Here is a 23,123-nt window from a genome sequence, read left to right on the forward strand (position 1 = left end):
AGAGGCAAACTCTCAGTTGCTTTATTGAATTATGGTCCTCCAAAACAATTGCAGCTAGTTCAGTGTGATGTTTGAAAGTTTTAGACCCAATCCCAATGCACCCATCACCCCCACCACTTAGCTCTACCTCTCGGTTTGCGTGTTCATACCCAAGAGAAGGTGCCACAATTTGTGTCGGGATAGAAATTAGGCCTACATGACAGTTGTTCAGAAGCAAACTCTCAGTTGCTTTATTGTATGATGGTCCTCCAAAACAATTGCAGCTAGTTTGCTGATGTCTCAGTAGAGGACTAGCTAGCCAGCTAACACACACGTATGGCATTTACACATCCACCATATTTTCGATGCTGCATTCCTCTCTTTGGTGGCACGTGACGCCCGAAATTTAACTTAAGTCCAGCATTGAGCTTGCTGTAGTTGGTACCGTTCCATCAGTGTAGACTTGCAGGGTAGGAGCACAGATTGCTAATGTTGCAGTTTTTTTTTTTTTTTTTTTATGAGATGGCTTGATTGATAGCGTGAAGTTGTGATTTGTGAGTGTGGCAAATGGCCTTTGTGATAATGGCAGGATCGTCACTGGGTGGCCTAACGTCCTGCTTTTCATTTCAGCGTCCATGTTAACAGGTTGGGGCAGCATCGTTTGGAGATCAGGAGTGGCTCCTAATTTAACCGCGAGTCAAGCGTGGTTTTCGTCAGAAACAGACCTGACCTGTAGACAGTCAAAACGACATCATACCAGCGTTTCACTGCAGTTTTCTTTTAATGTCTGTATGTTGAGAATATGTCAACAGGTGAAGGGCGGTTTGTTCTCCCTCTCATAGGGGGAGTTTTCTACTACTGCCCCTTGTGACTCTGTTCTGAGGGGCACTCGAAAAAAAAGGGGTAGAGGTAAAAATCGGAAATGAGAGTGAGCCTCGTTCATATAATGTTTAGTCATCTTCGCCGACTGTCTTTCCTCACTCTCGGTCCTCACAAGTTGAAGTCACAAGGGTCACAAGCATCTGAACTTTGAGTGCTACGTTCCTTTAAGATAGCGATATTGCCTTGCATGGCAAGTTTGCTTTTGGCAGCACACTGTCAATAGAGTTAGCTTAGCATTCATTTAGTTTCTGAGCGGTCCTATTTTGGATTATCTCCAGCAATGTGTGCCGACTCATCATTTAAATCACACTGACTCCTGACGGGGAGATAAGCCGCCACGTGGCTCTGCGAGGTCCAACTGTCCAAACACAAGCGCACACGCGAGATCAAACACAAGCGCACACGCGAGATCAAACACACACACGCAGAGTTGAAGGTCCAGAGGGGAGGGATGGGTATGTGCATGTACACACACACACACACACACACAGACACTGTCACACTCGTGCAGACAAAAGAAAAGAAATGTCGTGGGGTCTTTCATGCTCTTCAGCTCTGAAGTTTCTCAAATCAGCTGCTTAACATAAATTAGCATTTGCAAAATAAATGTAATGTTTCGCACTGTGGTAAAGTGATGCCGATGAATGATGCATGAGGCTATGCAAATGAGCGCCATCCAGTTGCCAGCTGAAGTTGCTGGGTTTGTGATTCACATCCCTAACCCATCCGCCTCCTCCCTTTCTCCCCTCCTTCTGGTCCCCTCTCTTGCTTTTGGGGGGGTGGGGGTCACGTGCGTCGGTGCTCCCATCCCACTGCTGTCCCTCACACCTACAGAGAGCTTTAACTGACATGGAAAACTTGCAGTCGTTCACAGAAACTTAGAGTTGCCAGCGCTATGCAAATCAGTATCCAGCAGGCCCCTCAACTCTCCCGAACTCACTCACAAAAGGCTGCTGTTGCACATCCCAAAGGCCGCGGGGCTTTCAACAGCATAATGTGTGGAAAAAGACGGCAATTATACGCGCCGTCTTTCCCGCGCGATTAGCACCAGCACACATGGCCAAAGAGAAACAATCTGAGGTGTCCAAGAAGTGGCGAAAGCTGTTTTTGAATATCTTACTCAGTCACCACTTTGCTGCAAGTGTGTGCTACATTGTGCTGCATTGTGGAGGTTTACAAACAAGCCACTTGTTCATCCGGTTTTCCAGCAAATTCCATAAGCTTTCAAACCGTAATGGCCAGAGAGACAAGCGGACTAAAGTGCTTCATTTCATCTCTCAGCTGTAGCGCAGGATAGATGTATAATATGATTATTCTGAGATGTTTCCTGGAATTCTCAATTATTACATGATGTCCATTTACGGTATCCTTTCGGAGCACAGTGGTTTTCCCATATCTCTCTGGCTCTGAGGGATAATACACACAGTATTTTAAACTCCTACATCACAGTTATTACTCTCCAACAACTTCCAAAACAATGCCTTCATAAAACAAAAAAGAAAAGAAAAAGGAGATGTTTTCCAAGCACCTCAGCAAAGGTAATTCAGTTTAGAATTTCTGCAGGCTGGGTATACAGTCCTCTCTGATAATCACGTTTTAGTTCCACTCTAAAATTAGATATGTGGCCCATAAAACGGGATACCTCTTGGAAAAAAAACATTACAAGCACAAAATTGGGACAGCTTATGACACTCAGCATTTTCATTACATAATTATGGCTGCATCCAAGAGGTGACACGCAGCGGAGCGTTTATATTCCAGAGAAAGATGGATTTCAGTTCGTACTGTATCCTTGTCTGGGGGGGTGTTTTATCTGCCGAGACTCCACAGTTCAGCGGTGTCAAAGAAACTTTCTGCGACCACAAGTTTTCTACTCCAGTGCTAGTCTCTCAGAGTATAAAATAGACAATAAAAAAAAAAAAAAAGACAATGCGTTCCGCCGCCTATTCCCTCCGTGCTCCTCATTGCGAATTCTATTGTTGGAGCAGCTCGAGGCTACTGACACTTGCATGCCCCACACTCCAAGTGGAAAGCTATAGAAAAAGACTTCTAACAAGGAAATGTAATAAAAAGACATGCAAGAAATGCAGTGCTGTTTGGCTGGAATTCAAACTCTGACCTGCATATTTTGTTTGGCACTGCCAAAAAGAGCCTTGGGTAACAGCAGAGTTTAAAAGGCAGGAGTGTATGTATGTCTGTTTATCTATCTATATATCTATATATCTATCTGCTAATCAATTTACTGTTTTTTCCTCAAGATTGCTGTCTGAATTTTAGCATTTTATAATACTTTTTAATACTCAGTATTGTCTTAAGAAGCCAGTTTACAGTATATTGGCTACTGTTGATTTCACCAGTTATAATGTCATTTGCTGCCATTAAACTTACTCATCTAACCAATTGCAATGTATGTTTACTATAACTTCCTTGTAATAGGCCCCCATATAATGCACTAGGTAACTTACAGCTCAGACTAACAGTTAGACGATAACAAACAGATACAGACAAACAGAAGTAAACCAGTTTTGCGGATTTCATATCCGTTTGCACTGCAAATCAACCGTCAGTTGTAGTCCTCAGAAATGACTGTTGCTGTGAGCGCAACAGCGATATAGCTAAGAGCAGTCGAAAGTTTGTGCAGACCCGGATGAGTGATATTATCCCAGCATGTGACAACACAAGAAGCTTTGTGGAACACTGACACTGATTGACATGAGTCAGTCGGGTTTGCACCAACTTGTGGAGCCCATGCCAGCTCCAGGGCAAGCTGTCATTAAAGCAAAAGGAGGACATACCACATACTGAAGTGTATGGGCATTTTTTCGAGGACTCAACTTTTTAATCAAACTGTTAAGTTGATATTAACAGTATTGTTACCAGTGCTTTGTATTACGCTGTTATCAGTGAGCAGAATGACCCTTCCAAATGTCATGATTATATTTGAACATTTGTACTTGGTAATGATAAGATTTCCACTCATGTAACATTCTACCTGCGATCTTGCTTCAGCCAATATGTAGCCATGCTACACTGATCAATCCTAATGACTTCAGGGTGATCCCCTGACTTTTTGTGTAGCGCCACCATCAAATCAAAATTCTGTGACCAAATAGGCCCGCCCTCATAATGAAGGATATTAGCCCTCTGCTTCTGCTTTGTGTCCGGTGCTAATTAGGAAATGCACGCATGTCAGCACGCTAAATCGGCCGGGCGCACGTTACGCCTGCAAAAAATCTGCAGCTTGGTGTTTGTCATTGTGAGCAAGTTAGCACGATGATATCAAGGCTGTGTGGGAGGAACATAGAAAAAGGCAAGTATGTCAGAGCAAGATGTCCACTACCTGTCCTTCACTTTCACTTCATTCAATCAACTATTTCCCTCCCAGGCACCCACCTTTTCCACCGTAAGAAATGTGAGGGTAAACCGCAACGCTGGGATTCATGCGGCTTCCCTAATGTGCACACACGGCCACAGCTCTTAGCGGCCCCCCTGAAAATGTGTCCCCCCCCCTCCCAAACTCACGCACGCTCTTTTCACACACTCACCATAGAGACATCACTCCTCCGCACACGGGCGCACGCAGCATACTGTACACACACTGTGATTAATTCCCCCGCGACAAGATTAACCAATCTATCTTCATTACGCTTCATTAAACAGATAACATGTGAAGCACACAGCCGACGTGCAGGGAGCGGTATTCCCTCGTGGACGCGGACAAAGGCGCGTGAAATGTGGTATTGAAATTAATTGTTTCTTCAGACAATACCTCGCCATACCCATTCATCCGTCAATGATTGAGTCGCTGTCCTTACGCACCAGGTGAAGATTACCGGCAGTTAATTGCTGCGTTTAAATAAAAAAGCGGGTCGAGCCGCCTCGTCTCGTCTCTCATTTACATTCGCCCCTCTCCCCTCACTTCTTTGATCCCAGCAGTCACCTGGTTTTCTCTCTCTCTTTATCCACCGCCGAACCAAGGCGCTGAAGAAGAGATTGAGCTTCAATGGAATTTCCATGGCAACAGATTTTCAATCATGCCCTCTCCAATCACGTTACTCTGGCAATTCGTCCAGGGAGAGCTGAATATGATCTGGTTTTAGACTTTGATCATGATCCCACTGATCTTTCAATCAATGTGAAATAACACTATCAGCTGACCTCCATCTCAATCATGCACTTGCTTTGGATCATTTTGTTTTTCTCCTTCGGTCTCAAACACTGAGACCAGAGTAGTGCTATTTTTTGCTCTCTGTTTTTTTTGTAGATATTTGCCGTTTGAGCCTCAGGCGTGTACAAAAGTCTGACCGGTGTTTTGGGGGTGTTGTTACCTGGCGTTTTTGTGAGCGTCGTGGCATGAAATGGCACAGCATTTGTGCGCGTTCAGCAAAGCAGAACAGCTGTTATTCGACTAACCTCGCATATGACAGTCCCCGTAGTCGCCGGTTCATTTCTCAGGCCACAGCGCTTCGTCCTCACAGAGCCAGCAGCCCCCTGGCTCGTAACGTGAGCTTGAACTCTCCAACAGTTGCGACTGCTGACATTTACTTTTGTTACAAACAGTGCATTTTCCCCCATTCACCCCAGAGATCTCCTCTGTGCAATTTATTTCCTGTGTCAAGATTCCATCGCTGCTTATTTTTCTCAGATTAGGGGAGGTATTGGTCAACTGTATTGTAGTTCTTACATTTGTCCTAGGAGACCCGCTTCCTTATTCGGTGCAGATAATTGTATCTTTTTTAAATATGTATGCAGACAACAAGCAGATGATTCCTTATTAAGTTGTTGCAATATCCAATCATCTTCTTTCCGAACAGGTTTAAATGTATGCAGACTAGACATCCAAGTCAAGCGTAGACGTTGGACAACCTTATGTGCGAACATGGGCTGCTGTCACATCCTGCAGCATTAATTATCACATCGAATGAATTCTGGTGTCATGCTGTTTCACCCAGAATCAGTTGATTCCTCAAACAAAGATATTTAAAGGTCTTCACACCAGTGCTGTTTTCAGATGTGACGAAAGATGAAGTGCAACTGACAGGGCGGCAAATCAAAACCTTTGCCATTTCATTCTCCTGACCCACCAACAGATATTTAATATGACGTACCATCTTTCCTAATGAGACACCGAGACGCAGTGTTCTTTGTACGGCTAATTAGCTGCATTGCTCATTGAACAATTAGTGGGATATCTGTCTGGTAGTGTCTGTGTTTTCTCTCAGACTCTGTTCAGATGGTTAGCCTGACATGTTGCAGATATTATTCATCTTCAGACAAACGGCTAATAAAATTCTGCTTAACAACTGCTTGAATATTAAATGCACTTTCAGTTGAAGAGTCAATCCAAGCCATTTGGGTTTTCCAACACAAATTCCCGTCCTATGTATTAAGCCCTCCATCAGAAGCAGGTCTCAGCTGTGTCAGTATGCTTCAGCCGAAGTTTTTGTCAGGTGGTCGGGCAGCATGTGAAACCCACTCTCCACCCACACCTTTCTGGTGTCGTTTTTTGCGACTTTTAAAAACCCCCGAGCACACCCTTTTCAAGTGGCAACTGGCCAGGTGTGCGGGGGTGAAAAAGAGAGTGGTGCAACATCGTTTTGTTTTTTGTTTTTTTGTTTTGTTTTTTTTTTTCGCTTTTCACGCTTTTTGTTCATTTTTCCTGCAACACCAAGAATGCCTTCCCTTTCTATCACAGCAGGCTTTTCACCTCACCTTCGACTGCAGTGGCTCAGAGAAACTTTAAACACTTGTCTTCATGGATGAACAGTTTCATTTCATTTCTTCTCATTTAAACATGTGTTTTTGAGCATATTGACATCATTAAAGATCTATATCTGATATTGGTATCACATTCCCTTTAGTACCTAACCATACACTAGTTTAGAAACAGCATGTCCCTGGCCGTTTTGCTTCCTCCGTGATAAAGTGCTTACATGTCTTCTGCACTAATGGCGGTCTTGCCAAGCTGACGTGGGTGGCCAAATAATAGCAGTGCTCTCACGGGAGGCCAGAATTACTCATGTATCGTAACGATGCTGATAAATTCTATTTTTTGTTTCCAGTTTCAACTGTAAAAGAAAATACAGTAAAGAAGAAATATTAGATGCTAAAGTAGTTGGAGGAGGAGGAGTACCACAAAGACATGATATAAAACATCCAAAGGTACCTGTTTGCAATAGAAATTCATGTACAGAAGATGTAAACAGTGTGATGATTAGATGGAAAATGTGACCAAACCAACTATTTCTTTATCTTAAGCAATGGCCTCCTTGAGTCTTGTCACCACTGTGAGGCAACCTGGGAGACCGCAGGAACTCACTGTGATTGGCCAAGAAATAGTCTAGCCAACAAACATTAATACACCCACCATCTACCGAGAACCAGAGGGGGGGGAGATATTGAGCGGGGCAGAGGATGACCGTAGTATACAGAGCAAGAAAGTGAGCGTATAGAAGAGGGCGGGGTGGATGTATGGTTCCAACACAGGATTTAAACTGGGGAGATGGGTTTGGGTCCCATATGAAGTCAATAGTCAATGTTGATTTCAAAGGAAGTAGCTATCTTAGGCCCAAGCGTTTTTTGTTAAACCTATGTGAGACGTTTTGGTGCCTTTATTTTGAAAGTTGGACCTCTATTAGAACATGTTAACGTCAAACCTGGGTGCAGCAAAGCGTGACACTGACACAGTCGACTGGGGCTTCTATTACACATTTGGTTGCCCAAACAAAAGTTGCTGCCTTTACACTTCTGTGTTTTTGTGGATAACACAAGCAAGATATAACATGTCAATTACTGACATTTACACACTGGCAGACGAGCCATAATATTATGGGTTTTTTTCTACTTTTGGACGAAGCCGGGCTAGCTTTTCCCCCTGTTTACAGCCATAATGCTAAGCTAAGCTAACCGGCTGGTATCAATCATCTCATCTGGCTCTCAACAAGGAAGCCAACACGTGAATTTTTCAAAATGTTGATGTGTTTCTTTAAGAGTTCTTCACCTTCATTCTGTTGATGTTCAACATGATCATCTAGCAAAATATTGTATTCAGTTTCTCATTGAAACTGATGGCCAGTTGATTATTCTGGTTTAGAGACTCTGCAACTGTGATTGTAACTCCAGAACAAAGACCCAGTATTAACTATTTCCCTTTTTCCTCTTTTCTCTTGTCCCTCTCTTTGTTCTTCTCCTTTATGTCCATCTCAATCACTCCTTCTCCTCCCTGTCACTCCTTGTACCTCTCTGCAGCAGACCCATTGGACGGAGAAGAGTACCTGGACATTATAGGTATCATGCGAAACCAAGCGGGTCGTTACGAATGCAAAGCCAGCAATGACGTCAAGTCTGATGTCAAATACGTCAACGTGGTCGTCAACTGTGAGTAAACGACACCATGTTCCAAGCTCGACGCTCATCACTATTCTCACCACGTTCCATGTCAGATGTTCCACGAGACGATAGGCTCGACACGCAGAAGCAGGCCAACGTCAAGATTAGCGTTAAGGGTAGAGACATGTAGGATCTAGCGTGACAGGCGGTGATGGCTAGAACTCAAACGTTTTGGAGTGCACTTCATTCTCCTCGAGATGAATCCAGGTAGAGAGAACGATCCCCATCTTTGATTGCGACTGTCATTTCCATGGTACTTCTCACAGACCGCATCGCCATTTAAGAGGCACTTAGCATTTCAAAACAAGATCACCTCATTACATCTTATCAGGGGTCCTTGTTGGATCTGAGGATTGTAATGCACGCATTGGCAGCTCAGGATTGATGAAAAGCTCATGAGACATCACAAACCCAATTTCGCCCCAGAGGAGTTATGGAATTCTCTTTGATCCAAACAAATCATGTATGGCCGTTTGCCCACACCGCACTTTAGCCAAGTCTGAGTGCCTGAATTAAATGATAAATATTTCTATATTAAGCCACTTCTTAGTGTTTAATCCTAAATGGAAAATGGGCATTAATCCACATTGGACATATTTCTGGCCATTGTGGTGTTTGTAGAAATCATTAGGCGTGTGTTATGGTAGTTAATAAACTTGATGAATTTGAAGTTTCAGCACTGATTATTTGCTCCAGCCAGGAGTAATCTATCATACGCCGCTTCTCAAGGCTTGGAGGCCTTAGACTAGAATAATATTTGTGCATGACAGAATGAAGGAGAAACGTTCAATGCCTCGAGCTTATTCAAGCTATTTATTGGTTTGTTTATTTGCTCGCTCGCTTTTATCTGTGAGATTCAATACACAGTATTTGGCATCATATCAAAGGGGTTTTTCCTCCATCCCAGGCTTGTATCACTGACTAAATTTAAATATACTTGACAAAATAAAATGTTTTTTTGGTTATTGCTGATGTAACTAATGTCAACATTATGTGACTCCGCAGATCCTCCGACAATAAAGAAGACCCAGAGCTCAGAGACTCAGGTGGGCCGCATGGGCACACTGCAGTGTGACGCCACCGCCGTGCCCACACCAGAGTTTGAGTGGTACAGAGACGACAAAAGGTAAACGCAAGACACACTGACACAACAGTATCCACCATCTCACCTGTACAGAGCGCCGTAAAGTAGTGAAGCCCCGAATGGAGGTGACAAAACATTCGGACACTTTTTGAAAAGTTAATCCTCTACTTGGACGCTTCAGGATCAAATAGTCGCGAGAAACAGTTGGAAACACTCGGCAGGTATCAGTTAGAGATCAAATACAACTACCACCCTGCTCCAAGACGATGTTGCAAATTCAGTCTGTGCATTTTCCTATGCTGTAGCCCAACCACGGACCCAGAAAGAGAGCTAAAATAAACCAGCTGTATCCAACAAGCCATTAGGTAGAGCACTAGCCATTAGCCCTTTATCACAAACATGTATATCAGCTCTAAGGATGACCCACTGAGGCAGGCATCCTGAAGCTCTGAAGCCTCTTTATTACTCTAATGATGCCCTGTAATGTTTCCAAGATGGACAACCTTCTCTCTCTCCCTCTCTCTCTCTCCCTCTCTCTCCTACATGTGGATTACTGGAAACAACAAAGTGTTTCCAGTAAAAAAAAGCAAAACAATATACCTTCATAATACTTTAAAAAGCTCTTACTGTACATGCAATTACAAGTGTTTGGGAAAGTTTGTGTTTGTGATCGTCTTAGTATTGATGAACTGGAATAGGTAAATTGCCATGAGTCCCAAAACTACGTATATGATGGCACATACTGTATGACTAAACAGCACCATAGGTAGGCAGCACCATAGGTAGGCATACTGTGTCAGGTTAATACTGTGAAATGATCACAATTTGGTGAGGTTTATGCACCAAAACAACTCGGTTAGGTTTAGTAAAAGATTGTGGGTTAAAATGAGTACATTACTGACAGAAGTTAAGTTACATTACGTATGTGACGTAAGTTAAGTATGTAAGTACCAGCTTTTCTCAGCTGTGCTTGAGATGGACCCTCTCTGATGTGGGGCCAGAGTGTGCCCGCCCTGACATCAAACAGGCTACCGTGATGTTTTGTGACCATGGCCGACCCGTCACAACCACCCGTCTCCCTGCCAAATATCCGTGTGGTGAGATTGGTTAGGAGGACTATTTGCATTCAGCTTCCAGTATTTCTGTGACCTTTAATTGCTTTAGTTTCCCTCCTGTAAACAGCGGTTTGTACCTGAGACACCTGCTTTATTTTGTAAAGTAGGGAATCCCCAAATGGAGGTGACAGGTTTATCATGTTCGCGTTCAGCTGTTTCAGGAGTCATAAGTAAGGAAGTTACTGCTGGCTAAAAGCCATCATTGCTTGATATTTGCTGCTTTATAGTAAAAGCATTACAACAATTAAATAGGTGGGGAGTTTTATTGTGAAGAAGAGGAAGAGTATTTACAGCTGCTGCGTTGACCGTTATTCAAGACAAGCACGTCGTCAGTTAAGGAAACACCTTCAGGCAGGTGGCCCTGTTGTAGTGGAATTACAAATCCCTGCCACACTGAGCTGACCTGCTAGGTCAAACTGAGCCAAGCCGAGATAGCACGTGTACCATAAGTATGCTGACTTTTGGGTCTCACTATGACATGAACAGTGGTCTCCGGGGTGAAAGTCTGGAGGTGTTTCTCCCATCCACCTCGTCCTCCTCCTCACCCGACTTCCTCCTTTGCTCCTGTCGTAACTAATACAGCCACTAGAGCTCGCCACCTAACATTAAGTGTGTAAATATGTGTTGCCTGCCTAGGCCGTTTATATCGGTGGGGTCTGTATTGAATCATTGATTGATCTGATTGGACTGATCATTAGTTACAGCTCTAGAGTGGTGCCGGTGACAGACACGTGACGACAGGCGGCAGAAAGAACCTTGACTTGACTCGACCTGACTCGCTTTGAGGCATGGAGCGAACTTGTTTCGTGCGGCTGTCACTACAAACAGACTGATTAGGCAAAGTAATTAGATTTACATTGGGTTCACTTAGGCATGACCATGACAGCTGCAAAGAGGCTCGATTGTTTTCCTGTTATGAAGATAATTAACGGCCAATTAATGAATAGAATTTCTTTCCAAATTAAAAGTCGTGTCAAACGATGTTCACTTTGCGAGCGTTGGGCGAGCGCTGCGTTGGCTGCTCATTTGTGAGCTGTCACCAGACGAAACGGCTGCACGGCTGCGCGAGGTCCAACCTGTGATCTTTCAGCAAGCGGCCCTTTTATAAATCGCGTGGGTCAGAAACTTTCTACACACTTTCTCCTTAGTCATTTTCGCCGTCATCTCCTGAGCAGCAGCTTCAGCAGCTTCATCACTTTGTCCGTGTGCCAGCAAAGCCCCGGATCATCTCACACGGTGGTTATGTTGGATCTCTTTGATCCCTTTTGTCAAATCTGCCCTCGCTCTCGTCCCGTCGTCGCATCCCAGTCTTAATTTGATGACATCATCTGTGCAGTTTGATAATGACTAATCACCCACTTAATCACTCGCTAGGCTGCTGTTTCATCGCGAATTGGGCATTTCTGTGTGAGACAACAGAGGGTTCTGTGATAGTCTTTGTGAGAAGAGAAAAGGGAGAAGAGATCAAGCGTTCTCCTGCATACAATCTACATACTGTAGTCACTTTTCCCTTCCGAGCAGGCAGTTCTTACTGAAATGGAAATCAGGCTTCTGCTGTCCCCTGTGAAATCGCAAAAAGCGTGACCAGACGCAGATGTTCATTGGAAAGCTATCACTGAAAGTGTCATACGCATGTATCCGGAAAACACTTGACGAGGATCTAAGTGTAATAACATTCAAAGGCAACGGCGGGCTCTCCATCTCAACACTAGCCGCCTAATAACCCGAGAGATTCCCTCCTCTGCAGCAAACTCACCGCGCGAGTCAGTTTGGGAATGGGGGAGCTTGAAGGGGAAACAGCAAATGATGAGAAAATTGCACATGCAGAGCGCCATGATCTGCAATTTCTCTCGCGCCCCCAAACTCCAACAGTAAAAGTTCACTGAAGATTAAGGGGGGAGGGGTGCTGTGGGAGAGTCACAAGTGTTATCAGGTATAAGGTCTCTAAAGTAATAGGCCTATCACGCCAGGGCTTGAAAAGAAAGATTTATGGTGGTTGAAATATTTTGCATTATCTGTTGTTTCCAACCTCCATCTATCTCAGTTGTTTAGTCCCCTGGAGGATTTTGGCGATGAGCCTGTTCACGGCCCATCCTCCCTATGTGCCACCGGAAAGTGTTTTTACACTTTCTCCTTGGATGACAATGTTAATGTGCCTTAATAATATCATTTATCCTCGCTTGGTTAGTTAATTTTACAGTCCCCACCATGAGAATCAGAGCTGATGCTCCGTAGCCTGTTGTGTCTTATTTACCCGGACCTCATCGACACCTGGAATCTGCATTTAAATCACGGAGAAAATATGCTAATCACAGTTGCCGTCAAGCTTTCGAGTCTTACACAGCGCATACACAGCCTATAGTGCCAGATTTATTACTCGAAATTCTTATTTTCTTCTTTTTGTTGTTGTCGCTGTTGTAAATGGGCTCTTTGTTTCAGCCATTTGCAGGGTGAATGAGAACTTTTGCAGGTAGATTTTATCAGCTGTAACCAGTTAGATAACAGTAGCTCCGTGAGTTGGTTGCAAAAAGAGGCTCTGTCTGACCTTGTTCCAAAATGAGAACCTTGTAAACGGTTGTCAAACACGCGTTTGATGGCTACATGCATGATGAACTCGGAACCCTTCAGTTACCGTCTCTTAAGCTTTTCCACTGTAGCCAGTGAAAATATCCAGATAACAGGTCACTTTTTTGTCCCAGCTGTACTCCGTGAACACCTTCCTCTATTTTGCCTGTGACACCCTAACCCCATCCCGACCAACAAAGGCAAGGGACACTAGCAGAGTGGAGCAGGTCTGTGCAGAACACTGGTACTGGCACTTCCAAGAAGGATGCCCAAAGAATACGTCCTCCTGTATTCTCCTGAACTGCACAGGTCTAACGTACAAATTGTGTGGTTCACTTGTTGCTGGTGCGCTTAAACTGTCGTGATGTTTTTGGAACGGCGATGTACAGTATGCCGTTTTGGGGGATACTGGCATTGGACCTTTTCAGTCTTTTAGGTATGAGGCTGTTCTGGTCATTGTTTACAGTCCATTTTCTGAACCCATCAGCTACGATCGTAGTGATGATTGAGCACATTAATACAGAGCTAATAAAAGCTAATAAATAACTAAATCATTGTCTTGTCACATAGCCAAAGCCCACTCATACCTGTCAATACCAGGCGGACTACAAACAGACTACAAATGGAAACCAGAGCACTTCAGATACCAACATCTTGTTCCTTGTTGATAGAGATTACTTGCGTGATGTCGTGCTAAAGTTGCTTGTCAAGGTCCAAAAGTTAGAGATGACTGAATCAGTAACTTTGTGGCCTTGGATTTTTGCTTTTTTCTTTTCGTTTTTTAGGGGGTTTTGTAAAGAAAAAAACACCCTCCAACTCTTTGAAATGCCGAGTATTGATCTTGGGACAACCTTCACGCCCACTGACTGAACATGTGGAGAATTCCAAGGTTCGACAGACCTGTACGATGGGTGTCACACTGTTAAGCCATTGTGCAATCACTATTCAGAGGAGGGGTTTGGAGTTCATTGTAGTACTCTGGACCACTGGCATGGTTTGATTATTTGTCTCTATTTTAATTCTCATTACCTGTGTGACCGTACCCTCCTGCACCCTTTTTTGAAGCAGAATGAACCAGGGTGGAGGAGACAGTGGCTTCTCAAATGTATGGATTTGGATAGTTGCCTCTCATCATTTCAGCCTCAGACACAAACAGTGTTTTGTTCTACATATTTAGAAGTTACAGTTAATTTGGTTCCTTTTATTCTGACAAACAAACTGAGCCGTCATGTTTCAGATTCTAATTACTGATGCCCTTCAGATGCAGGATTTGTCTTAGAAAAGTCTCAGCATATTGGCAGTTGTTTCCCTCAGTCCCCCATTACATGTTTGATATTCCTCTTCATCCGGACCTGTTCGTTTTGACTACTTCCAACTTTTCCTTCTTTATCCTCAGCGGGTTGTTTTACCTTATACATGACCACCTCACGCTCCGCTCTCTTGGAACAGGACTGAGAAGCATATTTTTGGCACAGTTATCGAGTGCCAAGTTTCAAACACATCGCACTCACCTGCCCAAATAGACAATAGTAAAGAAAAAAAACTCCAATTCGCACAAGCTGGTATACACAAACCGGGCCGCAGAGCTCGCTCCTCTCCCCTCCCCCGACTGAAACTTATCTCATCTCGTGTCGATGTGTGGACCACCTCAGCTGATGAAATGTGACTCAATGAATGAATCATCCGGCATCTGTGGTTCTCACCAGGATCTGAGAGTCTCCGTGGTGCTTAGAGACCCGATCAGCCTCCTTAGAAACAGATGCGTCATAGTGTTAAAGCAGCTGGCGGTAGCTTATAACTGATAACTATTACTACCTGGCTGCCATGCGCCTGACTCCCTCCCTGCTAATTTTGTCTCCTCTCACCAGGCTGTCCATGATGGAGCTTGAAGAAAACCGTAAATTAGCCTTACCATTTAGTCTTGCCTTTGTAAACAACTCCTAAACCATAGAGGAGAAGGAGAAGCTAACTTAAAACTTTTAAGTTAAAGCCCCTTGCCTTCATTATGAGTTGAGTTGAATAGTTAAAATGCGATGATAATGATTAATAAATAGTTGATGTTGTGTCAAAGATGCCTGTGTTGAAGAGGTGTCTATTGAAGTCACTGTAGCATGCTGAAGAGTTAGCGTTGGCTCGGAATCACTCTTTGTACCTGAAGAGGTGATGGTCACCGCAGTTTCACCGCTGAGAAACAGGAGATGCAGCAAGACAGGAAGAAAGTGCACGACTTAGTCAAATAAATAACAAAAATTAACACGTTTTTACACATGTTTTCTTCACAGTTCACCAAACAAACACCACCAGTACACCATTTGAAATCAAGTTCCTCTCTTTTACCAAACTAAGATGAGCTTAATTGCCTTGTAAACACATCGTAAAAACAAACGTTATTCAAACTTGGCAGATAATAGATAAAACTCACTGAAACAGTCTCTTAGCTTTGTCATTCCACAGTCACCTCTGGTTTGATCCAATTCACAGAGTAAGATGAAGAAATACGTCAAAATATTCTACCTCTGCAAGCCATTTTTGCACACTGCTGATGCCGAGTTCTCTCCCGCTCCTCTGGCTCCTCTGCCCCTGAACGCCTCTTGTCTTCTCCTCCCTGGAGTCGCAGTCCTGGTCAGAGCTGCTGTAAATGACCTCCGTAGTGTATCCCCTGTTGTCAAACTGACCTCCGTCCGTCTCGGAGGCTCTGTTCAGCCCCCCTCTACCCTCCCAACTGTCTTCACTGGGAGTTGGCTGAGGTCAGCAGGGCTGAGCCCTGATCTCCAGTCAGTTATAAGGGCCTCTACAGTTACAGTATGTTTTCTTCAAACCATAAAAAGAAGGGTCTCAGAAGAGTCTTCACTTTCAAACAGTGCAAAGAAGTAAGAAGAACCTCGTGTTTTAAAGTTCTGAAGTGGTCTGGAAATAAAGAATATGTACTGAAGACGTTTTTGTCACAGTGTAGGATCAACCAGTGTCCGGAAGCAATTTTTTAAAAGTAGGGTGTCGCTCCCGCTCCTGGTGCGGTAAATCACTCCATCCATGTTTATAACATGAGACAATCCGGAGTGAGCTGTTAGCCAACGTGACAGACATGCCAGTGTGTTGTTTTGCCAGCTGATACATGGCTGTCACACCCACCGGAGCGTTTTCAATCATCTCTGGGTTACAAGTCTCCGCAGGACTCTCCACTCGATTTCATTTATCATCGGCCTTGAATCATAACCGGCCCGTCACTTTCTCTGGCAGTGATAACCTACTTTAGATGCTCCCACACGCTACAGAATCAAATCTGTCCATCTGATGATTCGCTCTCGTCTTTCATCTCTACCGGCCTGCGACTGCGGGCCTGCGCACACATTGCATGCCCCCCGCCAAATAGACAGGTCAAGTCATTTCAATCTGGGATTTGATGTAACAGAGAGGCGCCGTGCATCAAGAAACCGGCGGCTGAAGATAACCAGAGGAGCGCTGCTGCCCTCTGCCTGCGAGGAGAGACACCGAGCACCACACGATTGGTGGTGAGAACACTTGAGAAACTTCCCCTCCGTGCACGCTCCCTGCCAACTTCTCTGATAATGTATTCAAGCCCATTATGCCAGATGAAGACGCTGGCGGAGGCGCGGGGCACATTTTTTGGGGTGAACTTGAAATCAGAAGTGAGAGAAGCTGTCGGCTGCAGATGTCCGCAAGCCAGCGTGTTAAAAGTGACGACAGGCAGCAGAAATGTTGAGCCAGATGAATGTAATAGAGAAGACAATGCGCTTCGGGAGGACAGAGATCCAGTTCTTCACACTCCAGTTTTACTGCTGCTGTTTAATTGAACTTGTGTGCAGATAAAACCTGAAAGAGAGCTCTGTCTCTTTTGACCTGTTCGGGTCAGTTTATCCCCCCCTGCTACGGCCATTACAATCCTGCACTGTCATCTATAGTAAAAATAGCTGTTTGCCTTCCCCGTGGTGTTGTGCATTATCTGGGTCTCTCAGCATGCTCTGCGGGAAAGGCTGGCCTTTTTAATAGTGCCGTCACTTCTCATGAGGACACACTGGAGAATATATCTGCTGCCGGCCTTATCTACGGGAGGGACGAGGGGCTTGCTTTTTAGATTAAGTGGGGACACTGCCGGTACACTCGCCCTCCCTTAGGTCTTTCTTTTCCGCTCTCTCACTCTCTCGCTCTTTCAGATACCCGCGCACACACTACGCCGCCGCCGCCGCCGTTCCCAAGGTGTCCCCATGGGAAGGGCCTCAGCACTTTATCAAGTCGCCGCTCCCCAGTGAGCCAAATTATGCTGGGGCCGTGGTGTGCAGTTTTTTTTTTTTCTTTTTTTTCCTTTTTATGTTAATGCTTCCTATCAGCCAAGGATGTGTCAGCATAAACCTCCGCTCCCCTGCTCACATTCCGATTAACACATTACCCGGACTTAAGCAGGATTAAGTCGAGGCGCCTTAAATGAACTTCACCTCATTCATGATACCAAAGGGCTCAATCAGCCCAGAACAAGGCAGAATCCATTATGTGCACCGTGTCGGCTTTTTTTTTTTTTTGTTTTTTTTTGTTTGGTTGTGATGATGTAAGGAACAGTTCATCAGCGAGGTACACAGTCAGCAAATTGTATTGATTCATTTGTGCCGGAAGGAGTTCAAGGTGGGACATAATTGATCGTCAGAAGTTTGGTGCTTTTTAAGACTCCCAGTAGTGGAGGGAAGGACTCCAGCAGCATACTAATCTTTCATCCCGAAATGGAATAACAATGAGCCCGTTTGTTTGTTTGATGACAACAAAATGATCCAACAAAAAGAGAGCAATGGCATTTGAATCGGTGAGTTATAACAAAAAGTGCACATAAAGTACAACAAGTAAACGTACAGAAACATATCCAAAGCATTGTTCTGGTATTTGTCGGGGGCCTCTTTCTGCGGAGTCCGCCATGTTTCTGCAGTACAGGCGAGACGGCCGATAAGCCAGAAACTGCAGTGTCAGTGTGAAAACACTGGATATTTTTGCAGAGGGCTGACAACATTTCAGCATTTATAAACATGACACCCCAGGATATTTTAAGGAAGACCAGAGCACAAGGTGTTCATGGCAACCAAATAAAGGTACTTTGAGCCAAAACACAATGGTTTCCTAACCGCCGCCAAGTGTTTTTGTGCCTAAACCGAACCTGACCGTTTATTCCTGGTGTTTGGGTTGCTAGTTGCCACTTAATCCTACAAAAATTTTTAAAAAATAAAAATAAAAAGAAGAAATGGAGAGCCTGGACAGTGACATTGGCTGTCTGAAAACGGCAGCTTGTTTTCTTTGCCCAACAAATAACCCAAAGGTCAGGGATTGCTTACTGGTGAGTGCAGCATTGTGCTGAACTGTTCAAAGGTCAGTTCAAAAATGAGAAAGGCTTTATCTCCCCTCAACGCCTACGCCCGGGAAGTTCACTGACACGACACTGGCCCCTGCTTTTGCAAAGTGCCAGCAACAAAGCATAACTCATTTTGGAATATAATTACTGTGATTAGCCATCCAAGGACTTTTACTTTCATACAGTACTCTGAATAAGGACATCTACTGATGCATTTTTGAAAGAAGTTAAGGTCTGTTATTCATATGTAAGCGCATGGATTTGGCCCTCACGCTGACATAAAATAAAGTAATTCAAGATGACAAATTAAATGTGTTATTGTGAGTCATTTGGCTAAAAAGACTCACAGAAAACCTATTTTGCTATGACAGTGTGTTCTCGAGGCAGCAGCATTGCGCCTCTGGAATGTAACGGCGCATTCAAGAATCCTGTCAACCACATTGTGAAAAGTGACACGTAGTTGTAAGGCACACAATCAAGTCTATTTTTAAACAATGAGGTAGGTTGTGACTAATCTGACTCGCAAGCATGTATTCTGTTTTTTCGCACCGACGCCGCACCACTTTATTATTTTACCTGACAATGTCACAAACTCCCTTCTGGCTTGGACTCTTAACTTTCATTCATTTGCAATTTACTTGAAATGACCTCACTTTCCCTCCCTCTCTCCTCTCCAGGCTGTCTAACTCCCAGGGCATCAACATTCAGATTTCTGGCACTACCGCCATTCTCGTGATAGCCAACGTCACCGAAGAGGATTACGGGAATTACACCTGTGTGGCCGCGAACCGACTGGGCGTCCAGAATGCCAGTCTTTTCCTCTATAGTAAGTATAGACAGCAGCTTGAAGTTTGAATGCAGAACTGAACGCGCCTCAGTGTTCGAGCAAACCCTCTTTCAGATTTTTGTGAGTTTCAACGTGAGACTGAAAGACTCAATTCCATTAACACAACTTCCTACTGAACCGCCGAGGAATCAGCGGGCAGGAAGCTCACAGTGGGGGTGTGCTTTTCTTTCAGCTTCACTGCAAGAGATGACCAATCAGAGACTCTCATGAGATCCTTATGAACAGTGAGTGTCAATTTGACTGAACCCTCGTGAGAATTCAAGAATACGACCGGAGAGGGAAGGTGACACGTGGGATGTGGGTTGACGTTCAGAGGTTTTAATGGTTTTAAGTTCGCCCAAAAATGAAAATTCAATCATCTACTCACCTTCAAGCCGATGGGTGAAGTTTCATTGTCGACAAAAAACAGCGTTGCAGCATTCTCCTAAACAACTGAAGTAGGGGAAAAAAGAATGATGATACAAAATGGCGTAATCCAAATCTCTGGAAGCTCTGACGTCCCAGATTGACTGGGGATGTCATTCACACCCTTTTTAAAGCTGAAATCTTCAGTCTAGCTGCTAAGCTTCATGAGCTTGACTGTTTGTGTCGAGGGGTGTAAATAAAGTCTTTACAAATCATTTTGGGATCTCGGGGCTCCCAGAGACATGGATTAAGCCTGGCAAGCTGTGTGAAGTCTTTTTCTCTCTCTCTCTCTCTCTCTCTCTCTCTGGTGATTTTTACTTTTTAAAACAAGTCCTCATCTACTTCAGTCGCTTAGGAGAATGCTGCTGGACTACGAAACTTCAACCGACTTTTCATCGGTGCGCGATGCCTGAATATCCATTTCCGGGTGAATTTATCATCTTCGTCCTTATAATTTTCTTAACCGTCAGTTCAGATTGGTGGGAAATACCTTAATACTCTAAAATAGAAGCTCTGCAGTCAGAGTGTAACTTTCATTTCAAAATAATGTCAGAGTGGAGAGAAATTACCACAAAAGGGTCTGTTCATATACATTCCATAATGTGCCCAATGTGTGATTTACTGAATGTCAGATTTCTGTCATAATAAAGGTTTGAGCCGGAAAACAAAATTTGTAATCACAGTGCAAATGCCAGTCATAACTGCAGCATATTCATGAGCCGGTTAATTTTTATAATAATGAGGTAAGTCTATTGTTGCATGATCCATTTTGGCCACTGGAGGGCAGAAGAGACTCCTATTTCATTCTCATCCACCAGACATGAGAGAACCATTAGCATTAGTATTCATTATGAGCTAATGTTCAAACTACCAAATGAATTAGGTCGATCACTGATGCCCTTTTTTTTTGGGCTGCCACTTCCTTCTCCTGGCTCTTTAGCTGCTAGACTCTCGCATAAGTTCACCAGCCACTCGGTGGCAGTTACCATTTGTCGGTGAGCAGGTGGGACACAGGAGGTTTATCTCAGGAGTGGTTCTGCTGGTAATGATTACAGATGGAGGCTGATGAGAGCAGCACAGGTTAAACCAGTTCAATAGTTGAGCCAGCAGATTCCCAAAAAGTTCACCCAAAGTGGTGGTTATCAACTGAAGAAGTCGACCCACGTTTCAAATCTCGACGCGGTCAGGCAAAAGTGGAGGCGTTCGCAGCATACGGCCAACTGCAAACGTGGACGACTATTGGCAGCAGAGCGGAACATGTCACAATCAAAGAGCAGTTCACTCAAAGTTAAACATGTCATCCAGATTAAAACCAACAGCTGCAGCGGACGCGTATGAAGGACGGCTGTGCGAATGTGGAAATGAACAGGCTCGTGATGTCACTGCTCCATCATCAGGACACGAGCTGATCCGACCACAGTTACATTTGTGTATTCCGCTGAATAAACGTGTTCCTCGGATGTATGCTGATGCCGTTTGCCGACAGCTTTGGCCTTAATCTTCCAGCTGCAACCAGCACGGTGATTTCGGGAGCAAATAGATGCACTATATTATTCACAGCGGTCGGCCTACTTTCATATCTCATAACTGCAACAAGTTCAAGGCTTTATTGCTTTATTCCATCTCTGTTCTAAGATGATAATAAAATGAAGAAATGAATAACTCTAAATGGGTTTTGACATTGTTTGCAGCCAGCATAAAAAAAAATGAAATGAAGAAGACACAGGGGGGCGTCCTCCACGGGATATTATGTGAGACATAATGACATTTTCCGGAAAACTGCTTGGTCAGAAGCCAGTGCTTTTATATGTCTCGATCTGTTATCTTGAAGTTACCTCGCTACCCACAAACCCTGCCCTGTGGCACGGGCCCCTGCAGCTACGAAGATCAGCGCTACATCCGCTGTCCTTCTTGTGATGGAAGGATGATGTTCACATTCAAGCTCCTATTTTTTTTATGTCACAGAGAGCTCAAAGGCACGCCAAAACACCAAAAAAACCAAAACACATTAAAGAAACATCTCAATGAGTTCGACAAGCGCACAAACTGAATGCAGGAACACTGCGAGTCGCACAGAGCAGAACAGAAGTGAGTTACGAAACAGTTTAATTCACTTAATGAAAAATGAGCCAGAAGTGAAAGTTTGTTTGTTTGTCTTGCTTTGTTTTAACATTCTGATTGCACCGCTGGGATGTTATGTACCGTTCCATTCCGACTGGAAAGCCTTCTAATCAGCAAATGGCTGAATGTTGATTAACAGCAAATACACGCAGTAACATCTGAAACGTGCAATCAGAATGTTAAAACTAGTACAGAAAAAAAGCCAAGAACGGCCATGAGTTGATTTTTTTGGGGTATTGTTTTGTTATCTCATGATAAAAAAAAAAGCTTCGTTTGATGAGGGGTTGACTTACCTCGTTATCTTGAGAAAAGGGCGGATTTCTCAAGATGGCGAGATGATTTCTCAGGAGAGAACTTACCTCACTGCTGTGGAAGTTTGACAGTCCCTGCACGATCACCGAAGCCGCAGCCCTTAAAAAGGCCAGGACTGATCTGAATGTTATCGCTCACAGATAGACACAATGCAGTTTCCGCCTCAGACGCGATTCAGTCTGATTTCACATTTCTAGCTTTAATGCAATGACTACATCTGTCAAGACAGAAGGTAGCTGCTACTGATCGGGGCGGCTGTGGCTCAGGGGTGGAGCCAGGGTCTTGTTGTCGTAAGGTCGCTGGTTTGATTCCACTGGTCTGCAATGTCACAGTGTCCTTTGGCAAGTTACTGAACCCCAGACTGCTCCTGATGTCAGCCACCACCATCAGTATATGAATGTATGAATAACTGTATGTCGTGTTGAGGGCTTTCAAAATTGCCCCAAAATGACGTTTGAATATTCGCTCTAAAAAAACATATAGGTTCAAACCATTCGACTATATCTATATATGCGCATTATGTCAATAACATGAGGACAACAAGACATAACTACTTGTATAGGTATATTCGGGATACGTCACCTCGGTTCCAATTCTGGACAAAACTCTCTGAAGCCCGTGCCATCAACGATACTCATCGGCCTCGTGTCCTTGCATATGAACGAAGCAAGTTTCTCCGTGCACGCCTCTTGTCGTGCTGCAGAAAAGGAGCTTGTGGCGGCGGTGAAAAATATGAGTCAAGACGTGGCTGTTTAGTTGGAGTTCCAGACATCGTGGCATGCTCATTTGGGTGCACATTTTCGAGCTGCGCCCTCATGTTTCTAGTGGTGAAATAGCTTACACAGCTTGCATACAACTTTATCTCGAGGCTCCGCGTTTTTGCCGTCTGCTGACCAAAAGCCTAAGTGTTTCCAAACGGGGCTTTTTAGGATGCTTGGAGTCCAAACCACTCTCTCTGCTGCCGAGTTGGGCTCTGAACTTTCTGCTACTTATTTTTTTTTTTTTTTCCTCTGCCATCTGCATCTGCCACGCTTTTTGTCGCGTCTTACTTTTAGCAGTGAGTGACGCTGTGCAAGT

General features: G+C 44.2%; 1 protein-coding gene across 3 annotated transcripts in view; it reads left to right on the top strand.

Moving 5' to 3' along the window:
- lsamp (limbic system associated membrane protein) overlaps positions 1-23,123 on the top strand; it is a 470,076-nt gene that overhangs the window by 441,610 nt on the left and 5,343 nt on the right. For all 3 annotated transcript variants that reach the window (XM_030395195.1, XM_030395200.1, XM_030395187.1), the window contains 3 exons: positions 8,110-8,238; positions 9,256-9,376; positions 19,039-19,187. In XM_030395195.1, the coding sequence (XP_030251055.1) occupies positions 8,110-8,238; positions 9,256-9,376; positions 19,039-19,187 (399 nt within the window). The remainder of the gene's footprint in view (positions 1-8,109; positions 8,239-9,255; positions 9,377-19,038; positions 19,188-23,123) is intronic.

The sequence above is a fragment of the Sparus aurata genome, chromosome 2, assembly GCF_900880675.1.
Source record: "Sparus aurata chromosome 2, fSpaAur1.1, whole genome shotgun sequence".
NCBI classification, from domain to species: Eukaryota; Metazoa; Chordata; class Actinopteri; order Spariformes; family Sparidae; genus Sparus; species Sparus aurata.